Below are 13192 nucleotides of genomic sequence, written 5' to 3'. Positions count from 1 at the left end.
CAGCCCACATTGATAATCTTATAACGGAAAAGGGGTGGTGTCTTGGGAAGATCAAGCTTGGTTTTTAGGAATCAGTTATATGATTCTCTGATTATGCCACACCTTGACTGTTGTTCATCAATCCTGTTTCTTACTCTTCAGACCCAGTTTGACAGGCTTCAAAGGTTGCAAAATAAAGCCATGAGATATGTATTGGGATGAAGTTGGTTCACTTCATTTCGGACAATGCTCAACATGTTGCCATGGACGTCAGTGAGACAGAGAGTAGTGTACGGAACTATGATGTCCGTTCATAAACTCTTAAAGGGTAATTTACCCGGATATTTAATCCATCGTTACTGTTCCGTAGTGCAGTTTATACACTTCGTCCCAAAATGATAGCCTTACCTAGTTTTTTTGTACAGTACTTATGGAGCACAGGATTTTTTTCAAAACATGCACAAATCTTTGTGAGCATACATTGAATACTTCTCTTCAATATTTTTGGAAGAAATGAAAAAACAATCCCTTTTGTACCAAGAAACTGAAAACAGGAAACAGGATAGTCTCACTTCATGGTTTTGATTCATAATTTAATCAACGGAAATTGCATAAATGGATCAACGAGTCATGATTCATTCCATAACGATTTTTTACTTGCTAAATTCTTGATGGCATACTATCTAATAATTTTTTCACATATTTACTGATATGGAATGCCAAGCATTTCAGGTGGCAACTTAAAGCTCGTTATGTCTCCAATCTTCATAAACCTTTCGATTTTACATTCCTCAAACATTTTCTTTTGGATTGAGGGCTGGGGACATGGCAGGCCAAGATATTGTTTTGATACTCGATCGTGTAAGGTAATTGCTGAAAAATGAGCTGTTGATGAAATGATTGTCCAGGATGTCGATGCACATATTGCTGTTCAGAAATTCACAATCCTCACGGAACCTCCACCGAAATTGAGAGAAAACCCGTATCTCGGTGCTCCTGTTGCTAATATTTTTGTTTACTTTCAAGCTCAAATCATTTTTATCCTGTTACAACTTTTGTTTAAATTGAGAATTCTGAAGCCTATATATACTGGAATCATTCATATAATTATTAATTACTTTCGCGGATCTACTTATTAGCACACTAATTTCACTTTTCGATTTGTTATTAAAGTGATAAGCATCACATTGACTTTTTTCTCGTTCCGTGAGTTGTTTTCGGCGACCCATGTTCAAATTAATCTACGAATTAGAGCAAAAAAGCATACAAATCACTTTTGCCAACTGGTGAAACACCTACGAACAGGGTTGCTTTGTTCATTTGAATGATTTTTGAAGTGATGTTATCTCTATTGGACACTCAAGTGTTTTGATTTTTGGCCTTAATGATATTATAGATCATTTTACTGAAAAATAAGTTTTTGTTATTCATTTTAACTTGCGATCATTTAAATTAGGCTATGAATGAAAAAAATATGTGTTTTTATCATTTTGGGATGCAGAGTACTAGGGGTAGTTAGACTTGGGATAGTATATGTTAGTAATTAGAATAGAAAAATTTTGATTAAAAAATGTATTTGTGGTTGTAAGTTTTTGTATAAAGTATATCTCAAAGATGATCCATCTCATCTCAGGTGCAACCCGCAGTATTATCCAGGAATATATTGCACCTCTCGCTATATTTCACGTGAGCGCCCACGAGATAGGAAAACCGGCAACAACCACCGTACGCGTAATTAATTATTTGTCCGCGCGCATCGCAAAAACCACGCAAACTCGGGCTGAGAAACAACAACTTTCCCGGGGCACATGTTTCCGGGCCGGGCAGTTTTCTTGCTTCAAGACAGCTTCATCGCTCTAGCTTATAGTTTTCGCCCTCCCTCCCCCAACCGCAAACCGGAGCGCTTGTTTGCCAACCCAAGATTATCAGTACGTTTACCTCGAGCTGCTTGCGCGATAAGAGTGAGCGGTGGGAAGAGCAGGAAAAGGTAAAACGCTGGCAGTAAACAATTTGTTTGGTAGGAAAAGTTGATTGACGACAGTAGGAGAAGGTGGCGGGGGAAGGAGAACGAAGGTCGTGCTCGTTGTGGAATATTTTTAATGCAAAGGAAAATCGGGCATAGGGCCGCTGCACATGTGTTTCCACCAACTTCATCAACCATCTCGGCGTTCTTTTCCAAAAAAGAACGCTCTGCCATTGTTCTAATTATTTCTGTGCCTTACTTAAAACGGAAAGAGGTGGAGGAGGGAAGGAAAATACGGTTCGATCTTTCAATTAAGTGCTAAAAACTGCCACTAAACTAAAACTATGGCAGCTATACGCTCACAGCGTGAGCCACTCGGCGTCGAAGGAACCCCAATTCTTGCTCCTCAGTTTTCCCCTTCCTGCTGCTTGGGAAATGCGAAGGAAATGGAAAGTTTATTGCAAAGATTTATTTTGTAATAAATTGTGCTCCAAATTCGCCGGCACATCTCCCACCCTCCCCCCCTGTCACTACCTCCCCTTCCCCCACGTTTTTGGCAAGCGGGGAAAGAGGTTTGAATGTTGCCGAAAAGTTTCCAGCTCCAACTGCGGCATGAGGTATGGTGAAAAGTTTCGGTTTTCGGCACCATTTACCTCCCACCGCCCCGGCTCGTCCTGTCCAAGGTTTCGGCGAAGGTCCCGTGGTCCCTTTTTGCCTTGTCAATCCGGGCGTGCGTTACCACATTCGCTGCCCCGAATTGTTTCCCACCGAAAACCGGGCGGGAAACGGGAAGGTGTGATCGGCCACCACTTTCTTCTCCACACGTTCCTTGTTGTTTTTTTTTTGCTTCACGATGGTGATGGCATAAGTTTACCCGGGACCCAAATCTATTCGCTCGCCATTGACGGAAGCGATTGTCGGTAAAGTTTGGCGGACGCGCGGTGGGAAAAGGGAAATGGGAATGAAGTAAATGTTGTTCTATTTTGTTGCGCGTGAGTTGTAGATCCCGGCGGACGAGAGCGAATAGATGAAAGAGGGGTGGTAGGGGGGATTGCACATTAGGTATGAAAAATTGACGAGAGAGATATTTTACGGAAAGGACTTCAAACGGGCACAGTAAAGTTTTTTTTACGAAAGGTCGGCTGAGGCCGCATGCAGGCTGGTTTGAGGATGAACATCTTCTTCAGTTAGTGCCCGAGCTTCGTATTGCAACAGTGTTACAACATCTTCATTTAAAATAACAACCATATACAGCCGGTACAAAAAAAGAACGTAAAACTTTATCTTTTAATTTTTCTGTTTTGAAATATTTATAAGCCTTTCAACAGAAGTAGTAGTAGAGAACGAAATATTTAGATTTTTACATTTTTTCATCTTCTGTGGGTGTTAGAATTAAAAAAGGTTTGTTTATAAATATTATTTATAATATAGTCATATTACATTCTTGATGCAGGTTAAACGTTCTGCCCCGCGGAGGAGCTATAAGTATATCCTTCAGGAATTTGTTTTTTTTTCTTTATAACTTAAGTTCATGAGAACGTTAGCAAATGAACCAAATTCGGTTAGACTGTGCTTTGTAATGTAAAATTTTAGTTTTGAAGTTTTTTTTGGATTTTGCGTTTCAGCAACAATATAGAGTTTTGAATATCTTTTTATATTTCTTGAACAAATGCCTAATTTGAGTTTTGAATGTTAGCTTTTTTTTCGAGCTGAAGTTCTAGATATTTGATGGAGTTTTCCCACGGTATTCTATTCTCTTGAATTGTAAGTTGGCTTGTTGGTAACTTACGAGCTATATCTAAGCACTTTTACAATTTTTCTCATTCTCGGTATTCTCTGTTGAATCTAAAATGCAAATAATAACACACACTGACAGTACGGATGCTTCAACACCACAAGCGACTTTTAGTCGTCAACCAAAAACCGTTTAACAAATGGGTGTTCATATATTTATAAATAATTTAAGAAGATAGTTTATTTTACGTTTGATGTAGGAAATTAATTAAACTACGACAGTCATGCAGTGATATGAAATAAAAAGTGAAAAACTAAACTAATAGAAGTATCAAAATGAAAAACTGTAAACTATGAACACTTCATTCAAAAAGGGTTTCGCACAGAGGTGGACTAACCGCTCTAGGAGCACCAAGCAATATATTTACCATTAAATTTATATTTCAAAAGTTTATAAAATTTAAATCAAGATTACAGCACAAGAAAGTTACGATAATAATTAAATGTAAAATAAACTGAAAAATGTTATTTCGTTGAAAAGTTTTCATAGCCAACAGCCAGATTTTCAGAAGCCTTATATAATGTGAAACCATGAATAACTTTTCTTTTCATTTTCTATTAGCCAGAATGACGAGTTATTGGTTTTTTACATTTCACTTGAATAGTTTTTGATGTATTTAAAATAGAGAATCGTGATTGAAAAAGTCAAAACATTGAGATTATATTAAGCAAAATTGCTATAATTGGAAATGTGCAGGGCATTACTTTTACTTATTCATGCCCTTTATCCTCAAACTGTTCTTTCAATTTTCTACCTCTTTAATATCAGTGTTACTATTGAGTTCTTTTATTTACATTGGTACTTCAATCACACATTTTGATGTTCCTCATATTCTATCCCTCAAAGTAAGTTGATAAACTTATCACGCATTTGCGTAAATAAGCAAAATTTGAATAATAAACTTAATTCCAACATTATGATTCACAAATAATATAGTCCTTGAGAGCTTGGAGCTCCAAGCAGCTGTTTAGTTTGCTTACTCTATTATCCACTTCTGGTTTAGCATCACTTAAAAAACGTTAATACATCATGGTATCTGCTTCGGACTTTCGATCTTTTATCCATCATCATCAGCTCCCTTTCAGGAAAGATGTGCCAACCAGTGGTATGGACAGTTGTAAACAAGTAAATTGTTGACATTGATTTTGACAGCTTGCCAAGTCTCGTTTGCGAACATCATGAGATGGCATGTTTTCTTTAGGAATAAAGTTTTTGGAGCGAGCAACAGGACCAAACGCCAAGTTTCAACACATTTCGCAAGCTACAGGGTCCAGGAAACCCGCTTGAGATGCTTCTAGAACCAACTACTCGCCTCTAAACAGCAAGACACTGGAGAAAAACAAAACCGACGTGTCATCGCGTCATCGTTGTCGCATCCTGAGTCACCTGGCTTACGTTACCTTGCACCTTCGGTTGACGATAGGCCTGGGAAAAGCGATGACCTAGTTGCTACTTGTTGACGGTGTCTTGAAGCGGCCAAGGTTAAGCGAGGAGGGCCTGACCGGCTGATGACGCCAACCGGTGCAGCACTATCTCCAACCCGGAGGTGCTTCCTTATCAGCGAGGGTGGAGACATTTTAGATAAACAGACTGTGTGATCTGAGCTGTGTGGCTACCGGAATGCGGTACCGCTTGGAGATAGCAGTGTGTTTGGGATGGGATTTAAGGTGCTTGCGGAAGTTTCTTCCGCCTGCACAACAGCACAACAACTTCCGATGTTAGTGGCGATCGTTTGCGAGCGAACTATATAAGGCTCCGCGAACTAGTTGGTGGTATCTAATTAGTTCCCGCAGCTTCAACCGATCAGAACAACTGAAGAAGGTGAGCTACTAGACAGCACAGGTGCACTATCAGCACCAGGAACTCAACGAACGAACGAACGAACCAATCAACCGCCTCCAGGACACCATGAATAAGCTCATCGTTGGAAGCCTTTTCCTGCTCTTCGCGGGCCACCTTGCCGCCGCGTCGATGTTCGGACCCTTTGGGCCGTTTGCACAGCCGGCCGGTGGTGCCGCTGGTGGCGCCGCCTTCCCCGGATTCCCCGCCCGCCCGGGTGTAGGCCAGCTGCCATTCTTCCCACCTCAGCTGCCGTTCTTCCCGCCGCAGCAACCGTTCTTCCCAGCCAGTCCCTTCACGCCCGCCGTAGTCCCAGTCGTAGGTCCTGTGGTGGCGCCCGCCCTTGGCCGCGCTCTGCCGGCTCCGGTGACACCGACGCTTCCACCCACGGCCGGTGGAAATCTCCGAACCGTCGTCTCTGCCTCGGATGTAGTCGGTCGCCTGGCCGTGGCCGATCTGCCTGAGGACCTGCAGCAGCGTGCCCAGGAGCTCCAGGCCGCCAGCGAGGCGGGTTTCGATGCGTGCGAGGAGCTGCTCCAGCTACCCGGCGCCTTCTGGCAGTACAAGCGCTGCAATGCGTTCCAGCTGCGCAACGTGCTGACCGCGGCTAAGGCCCTCGAGCAGGAGGCTACTGCCCGTGCCGCAGCAGCAGCCGCCGCTGCAGCAACAGAAGCCGCTGTAGCAACCGAAGCCGTTGAAGCCCCAGCAGCCGTTGATGCCCCAGTAGCCCCGGTAGCCTAAACTACGGAACTCACGACTTACAGAGGTCTCAGCGATGCCTCAACATTAGCGTCCGCTGTGTGAGCACCGAAACAACAGGGAGAAGTCGCATTCTTCCAGTGCCCACTCCCCGATCACCATCGCCCTACACCCCTTCCATCGTTCAAAGGGGGGGATCAACGCCAGTAGGGTCAAACCCTGCTCCGGCGTAGGATGAAATATTACCTTTAGAAAATCTTTAAACTTTTGTTAGCAAAATGTGTTTCGGTTTTGTATGTATTTGAGTGTGTATAACGCGGTAATAAAGAGGATGTGCCCAGCCCCGGCTGATGTGTGGAGCTTACGCCACCCACACACACACACACACGCACATATCGAGAATAACACAACAAAAACGACTGTACGGTAACATTTGCGTCCCGCTGTGCGAAAGAACATGAAGGGTGGAGGTGACTGTTGCGGACATGGTAGGGGACGCTTCTTCTCTCTCTCTCTTCTTTTTTTTTCTTTAAAGAAAAGTTCTCCGGTAATAGGATGGGTGTGCGTCGTTTGTTTCTCGCGTTGGACACGTTGGTTGTTGTATGCGAAATTTACGTGCAAAGTGTACGTGTGGCGTGCGAGATGTGAGATGCCGACGGTTGCTGCTCTGGCGTTTGTTCTTCCACCTCTACCTGCCATGTCTACCTGCGTGTCTTAAAGCCGCCACACCCCCCCCTGCGCCGTCTATTGCCAATCATACTTCTACGGTTTTATTACTTTGAAGAAATATAGCAGCAACAACTGAACCGGGTGTGCGTCCCCGTAGGAAAAAAAAATCCGACCAGTTGAAACACGCTGAAGTTCATACTCGCATGAGTATCCTTACGAAGGAGGGGGGGCGTTTTCTTTTCCACAAACCAGTTGATGGGTGTAGGACGCCGACGCGCCTCCTCAGCCTGCTCGGTCGAAAGTTTTGGTTTCGAACGAAAAACCGGAATGAGGATCGTGGGTACAATTGAAATTACTCTCGACCGGCATTAAAAAGTCTACGCTTGCCTCCAAGCTCAACCCACACCCGAAGTACGAGGAACAGCTTCATGCACGAGGAACGTCGTCGTATAATTTTCCGGTGTCCGTGAGCGATGTTTTATTTCCCTCCATAACTTTCTCCCGGCGCGGGCAATTGCCGTCTGCACTGCCCCGTTGAGACGGCTCCGTTGTCTTCACCTTGATGAGGAGTTATCTTTGGTGCTAGGAGGAGTAAAAGAAAACGTATGCCCAAGATTTCAAACTAACTTGACCGCTGGGAGCGTTTGGATGGTTTGGAAATTGTGCATTTCGCGTTTCTTTAATTAAAACAATCGCAAAGCATACGTTATACACAGCTATATTTGTGGGATCATGAACCGGAACAACTGAAATAAACGTTGCAAAGATGCTGGAATGTTTGTTAATGTAACGTGTATCATTTTACTAAAGAGTATCTAATGCAGGTATTAACACTAGAAAACATTGCTTTGAATACTTGCGATAATACTATTGAGCGGTTATTTTAATCGTCCTCTTTAAGACGCTATAATTTTCCTTAAAAGTTCTTTTCTAATCCATAAACATGATTGTTTTTGTGTATTTGTAAATTATCTTTTGCATTTATAATTGTTCGATGAACCTCTTCATCAATACAATAGGTACTTGTAAAGCAAAAAATCTAACGGAACGGAGTTTGAAACTCTTTCAACTTTTTTTTTAAATGTTAATTTAAAAACCTGTCTGTGCGAGACAGTTAACAAAACCCAGCCATGTATGAAAAATAATTTCATATCTTTAATATCACAAATGACACCTCAAATTGAGCTTGACATTGTGGATTTACTTTTTTTTTCCATTGGTTGTTTCCGAAACATGAATTTGTTTTGTAAAACTAAAAGTTGAAAAGAACTCAAATTAGCTCGTTTGTACCTTACACTGAGTTAGTGGAATGATGAAGAGGTGTATCGAAAACCAAAAACATAACAAATAGTTAGCAAATATACTAACAAGCACCCGGTAACAGAATTGTGAAATCTTCAAAAACCGAAAAGATAAAGCGTCTTAAAAGGAGCGGTCAACATTCAATAAAGGGGTTCTCTGATTAATTACTTGATCTGAAAGAGAATGTTCGATATAGCTGAAGATGCTGCTCTCTATTAAAGTACCATCGTTCAACACACCTAAAGGCGGCAGTCGATGTTCCCTATAAATTTCCTATAAAAGAATGAATATTAGATGCAATGTTGGCTGGTAAGATTGCAGTAAGCCACTGTATTAGTGATGAGAATGGCGATTCAGTAACGCGAGTCAATTCAGAGTGAGTTCAGTGAAAATGATTTGGCTCACTCAGAACAGTTTGGCTCAGTGAGAATGATTTTACTCATTGAGAATAATTCTCCAAATAATTGTGAGTATGTCAAATCACTCTAAGGGAGTGAAATCACTCTGAGTGAGTCAAACCGTTCGGCACTGAGTCAAATCATAAATAACCCAAAATAAATCATTTTGGTATATTGAATCAACACACGCATTGCCAAGAGCTAACTCACTCACTCACTCACTCACTCACTCTGACTCACTTTACACATCACTACACTGTATCATAAGGAGAGAAAGAGTTGATTGGCCACTATGGTTCCTTGTAAAAGTCATTCTTTCATGGTCCTGGAATAGACCAAACCATTTTTTCAGAACCAAATAATTCTGAATGTGCTACCTCACTCTGAGGGAGTTAAATCATGGTGAGAAAAGTCAAATAATTCTCACTGAGTCAAATCACTCGGAGTGAGCCAAACCGTTCTGCACTGAGTCAAATCATAAATGACCTTAAATCAATAATCTCGATGAATTGAATCAACTCACGCATTGCCAACAACTGACTCACTCACTCACTCTGACTCAGAGAGAGTTGATCGATCACTTTAAAAATGGTTTCTCAGAACAGTTTGGTTTTGTGCGATCAAATTCAAAGTAGTCTTGCTACAGTTGCATACTAGTGATGAGCGGGTTGACCCGAACCTATCGGGTCGGAGCGATTCATAAGCGACCCGGAGCGGTTCGGGTCGTATTCCCGATTCCAACGACTTCGGGTCGACCCGTGGGTGCAGCTGTCCATATGCGAGTTCGACTCGTTGGTTCGGGTCGCCCCGAACTCGTTGTGCCTACGGGTCGGAATCGATTCTTCTAGGGACGGACTCGATGCCGGGTCGATCCGTGAAAAGACTCGTAAGACTCATCACTAGTGCATACTCTAAGCCTACGCCAGAACAGTATAAGTACTTGTTCCTGCTACGCAAGTCGGGATTCATCAATTATCAATCTGTATTTGTACTGAATGATGATTCTCATTTATATTCTACTGTTCTATATAGACCTCTGAGAATATGTTTAATTCAAATACTTTCGTCATAATGACCCCAGATAGTGTCTAATTAATGGAAAGTATATTCTCCGAACAATCACGTTGAGGTGAATCGAACCTAAACTCGATCCAAAAAAAAGGTATAAATACACTGTTTTCAGGGCCAATTCGTCGGCATCAAGCTGCTCTTTGTTGGTAGTAGGCAGTGAATTGCACGCGCAAGGTTTTTGTTTGGCATCGTTAGGAACCAGTTTGGACTTATTAAGTTTAACTTTGCCATTATCGGTAGCAACATTGGCGCGACGAGAAAATGTCGCGTTGTTGTCGCGTCAATGTTGTTACCGATAATGGCAAAGTTAAACTTAACAAACCCAAAGTGCTTTCTAACGAAACCAAACAAAAACCGTGCGCGTGCAATTGACTGCCTACTACCAACAAAGAGCAGCTTGATGCCGACGAATTGGCCCTGAAAACAGTGTAAGACAATCTCGAACGAGTGAGTTCAGCAAACGTAAGCAACCATAAACTAGAGGTTAGAAGCGAATAAACCGTCCGTCTCCTTAGCGCTGCGCAACAGCTACATCCCGCTTCTGGAGCGGGCGACCGAAAGGATTCGCCGAATCGTATGTCCGGTGCTAAGTGGCCGTGACAAAACGTGACACTGATGGGCTGATTCGGAGCTAATCTTTCCTTTACCTAACCTTGTAATGGCACATCCCCCCCCCCCTCCCCCGCTCGGTTGCCCTTTAATTAACATTCCCCCACCCATTCCCGCTGGCCGAGCGCAAGGGAGAGATACATAAATTTCATTAAGTGCATTGTGACCTCCTCCTCCTCGGACGCCATGATGCTTAAATGTGACGATCATGGCGAAGATAGTCCAAGGGCAGCTCACTCCTTCGGGTCCGCCTGAAGCCCTTCGAGGGACGAGCGGTTCGTTTTAAAGGGTGCCGGCACAAGCACACACACACAGACAGCGACCGGCTGGCCATTTGGGACGCGACGCCCGGGATCAATAGATCAGCCTGGCCTTCCGCAAGGCGCAATTGATTACCTCAAAATGGCTGACGCCAAAGTGAGAGCCCGTTTCTTCGGCCCCGGGAACGTAAGTGATTGAGCGCCGTTGATTCGATTCATCTTCGGCTTTTTCAATTTTCTTCCACCCGTCTGGTTGGTGCAGGAGCCTGTGACGGGGGAAGGGGGGGGGGGGGGAGAAAGCGGAGACTTGTGTCACCCGCCCTTTCAGCCGGAGCTGTCCACGTTCTGCAGGACGGAGTGCAAAGTTCGAAGGACAAGGTTATTTTTAATTAAACCAGCCGGATTGAAACTAGTAAATTAAATTGGTTTTATACCCGAGGGCCGAATGTGGGTTGGTGCAATCTTTCCCCCTGCAAGCTGGTCGGCGTGGTCTCACCGACACCCAGAGTCAGCAGCGGGGACGCCCTCAGAGATAGTGTCGGGCGTTCGGGCGAATGGCGAAGAAAATGGCGAACAGAGCAAAAACAGGAAAAGGAAAACTCGAACAGACAAAACCCGGTTGGACAGCGGGGGGGGGGGGGGGGGGGGGGGGGTGAAAATGCACGAGAGGAAATTTATGAAACCCTCGTCGACATCCACCTGCTTTAAAGTTCCACCCGTTGTTTTATTGAATCAACAGCGGGCATCGATCGCCATCCGGTGCCGGAATTGAAATCAATCCACCCCGTTTTATTCCCCCCCCCCCCATCCCCCGCTCCGAAGGGAAAAGGCCCGATCGGTGGCCATAAAAGTGCGTGTGTGTGTATGTGTCTGTCTAGGAGCTAGAACCACCGGCTATTCATATGAGACCTGGGAAGGCTTGCGGCTTTATTGGGTGACGCTTATTTCCCAACTGCTTTTCTGTGTTTGTGTTGTTTTCTTTTTGAGGGAGAAAAAGAGTTTTCCGACTTCCAAACAACGCGTGGGAGTTCCCAAAGGAAGGGGGGGGGGGGTTAAAAAGCCTCCAGCGTCGTTAGCCATACGGTGCGGGCCCGCTCGCTTGTCGATAAATCTCTATTAAAACCATTAAATTTATGTTTGCTTCATCATCATCGACATCATCGTCATCGTTTTCGAGATGAGATCGCGCCTCGTCTGTCGCCGTCGTCGATTACTGGCACACAGACACACACACACACACAGACCCACACTTCCCCTTCTTCGGACCGGAAGGGCCGGAAATGAAATTCACGACCGTACGCCGGGCACAGAAGCCCCGGTTGTCCGGATACTCGAGGGCTCGGGCTCGTTGTCGAAATAATAATAATGATAGCCATAAATTCGAGCGTACAACAAATCACTGACCAAACTGCCGAACATTAACCTCCCCCGGGCTTGCGAATCGCTGCGTCAACGGGGTGCGCCATCACCCCTTCTCCCGTGAGGGTGGTCTCCTATACAGCTTATTTCCTCCCGAGATGGGACTTCAACGGGTTTCGGGCCTGAAGTACCTCGTGAAGTGCGTCTAGTTTCCGCTTTGTGTTTTTTTTTTATTGGCATCGCTGTCACCTACGCGCTTGACGATTGCCTACTTGCAGGCGCACCCGTCGACCAACGTCGATGGAGCGGTACTTCTGCTGGCGATGGATTGGATGGATTGGATCGATGGACCGTCGGTTCATTCCCCCATCTCGAAACAAAGATTATCCTACGGTCCCGAACGGGACCCCTTCACTTCCGGGCTGGGATCAATGTCACACGAAGCAGAACCGTTGGGTGACGGTTTTTGCAGTCGACATTCGAGGTTTACCGACCAGCGATGGTTTGGCTTGGCGGTTCTTTTGGGTGAGGCGGATGTTTTTTTCGTTCCCCTTCGAGGCAGAACAAGTACGGTAACTCTTCCTACCCCCCCCGTCCAACACCCGGATCATCCAACAGACAATGCACAAATTTGCCGAACCGATCAATGTTTGCAATCGTCTATGTCGACTTTGGGCGATAGTTCTGACAAAAAAACGGAATTTCTCCCTCGTTCGACGCTGAGGCAGATATGTTGCAGGGAAAAAAGGAGTAAGCAAGACTTGCTAGAGTAAAGAGTCGTGAGAAGGAGAAGAGGAGAGAAAGAGAGAGAAAGAGAGAGAGAGAGAGAGAGAGAGAGCATGGAAGGCCTTCTTGGTTGCTACTGGTTCGATCAATGGGATCGTATCGGAGCATCATAATTGGATCATGCAAACTATCATCATTCCATTAGGCTGTTGCAATCCACATCGTCGTACTGGGCTGGCTTGGGTATTTTTGCCAACAACCTCGCCCCTCCCCCCCTTCCCTTGTCCACCTTCCCACCCTCCTCCTCGCCCACCGAACGATGTACGAGGACGGACCCTTGGCGCCGTTCGGAACACCGGAATGCTTCTCACAACTCGTCGACTCGCCCAGGTTTGATGTTTCGACTTTTGTACACTTCCCTTACGTCCATCCCTTTCCTTTCTTCCCCCCACCTCTTTCATCGTTCTATGGCGTGCACAAACCCCTTTTTGCTGGCCGGGAGCGGCCATTCGCTACCAATCGA

General features: G+C 44.7%; 1 protein-coding gene across 1 annotated transcript; it reads left to right on the top strand.

Moving 5' to 3' along the window:
• The first annotated feature begins 5645 nt into the window (after positions 1-5645).
• Positions 5646-6317, top strand: LOC131291119 (ESX-1 secretion-associated protein EspK-like). The gene has a single exon (XM_058320310.1). It carries the CDS (start codon positions 5646-5648, stop codon positions 6315-6317), a length of 672 nt encoding a protein of 223 aa, XP_058176293.1.
• Positions 6318-13192: the final 6875 nt, after the last annotated feature.

Source organism: Anopheles ziemanni, chromosome X (genome assembly GCF_943734765.1).
Source record: "Anopheles ziemanni chromosome X, idAnoZiCoDA_A2_x.2, whole genome shotgun sequence".
NCBI classification, from domain to species: domain Eukaryota; kingdom Metazoa; phylum Arthropoda; class Insecta; order Diptera; family Culicidae; genus Anopheles; species Anopheles ziemanni.
This window is presented reverse-complemented; position numbering and strand designations above follow the sequence as displayed.

What these genes read in the sequence shown, in the direction of transcription:
- LOC131291119 (XM_058320310.1), top strand. Translation starts at nt 5,646, where the DNA reads ATGAATAAGCTCATCGTTGGAAGCCTTTTCCTGCTCTTCGCGGGCCAC.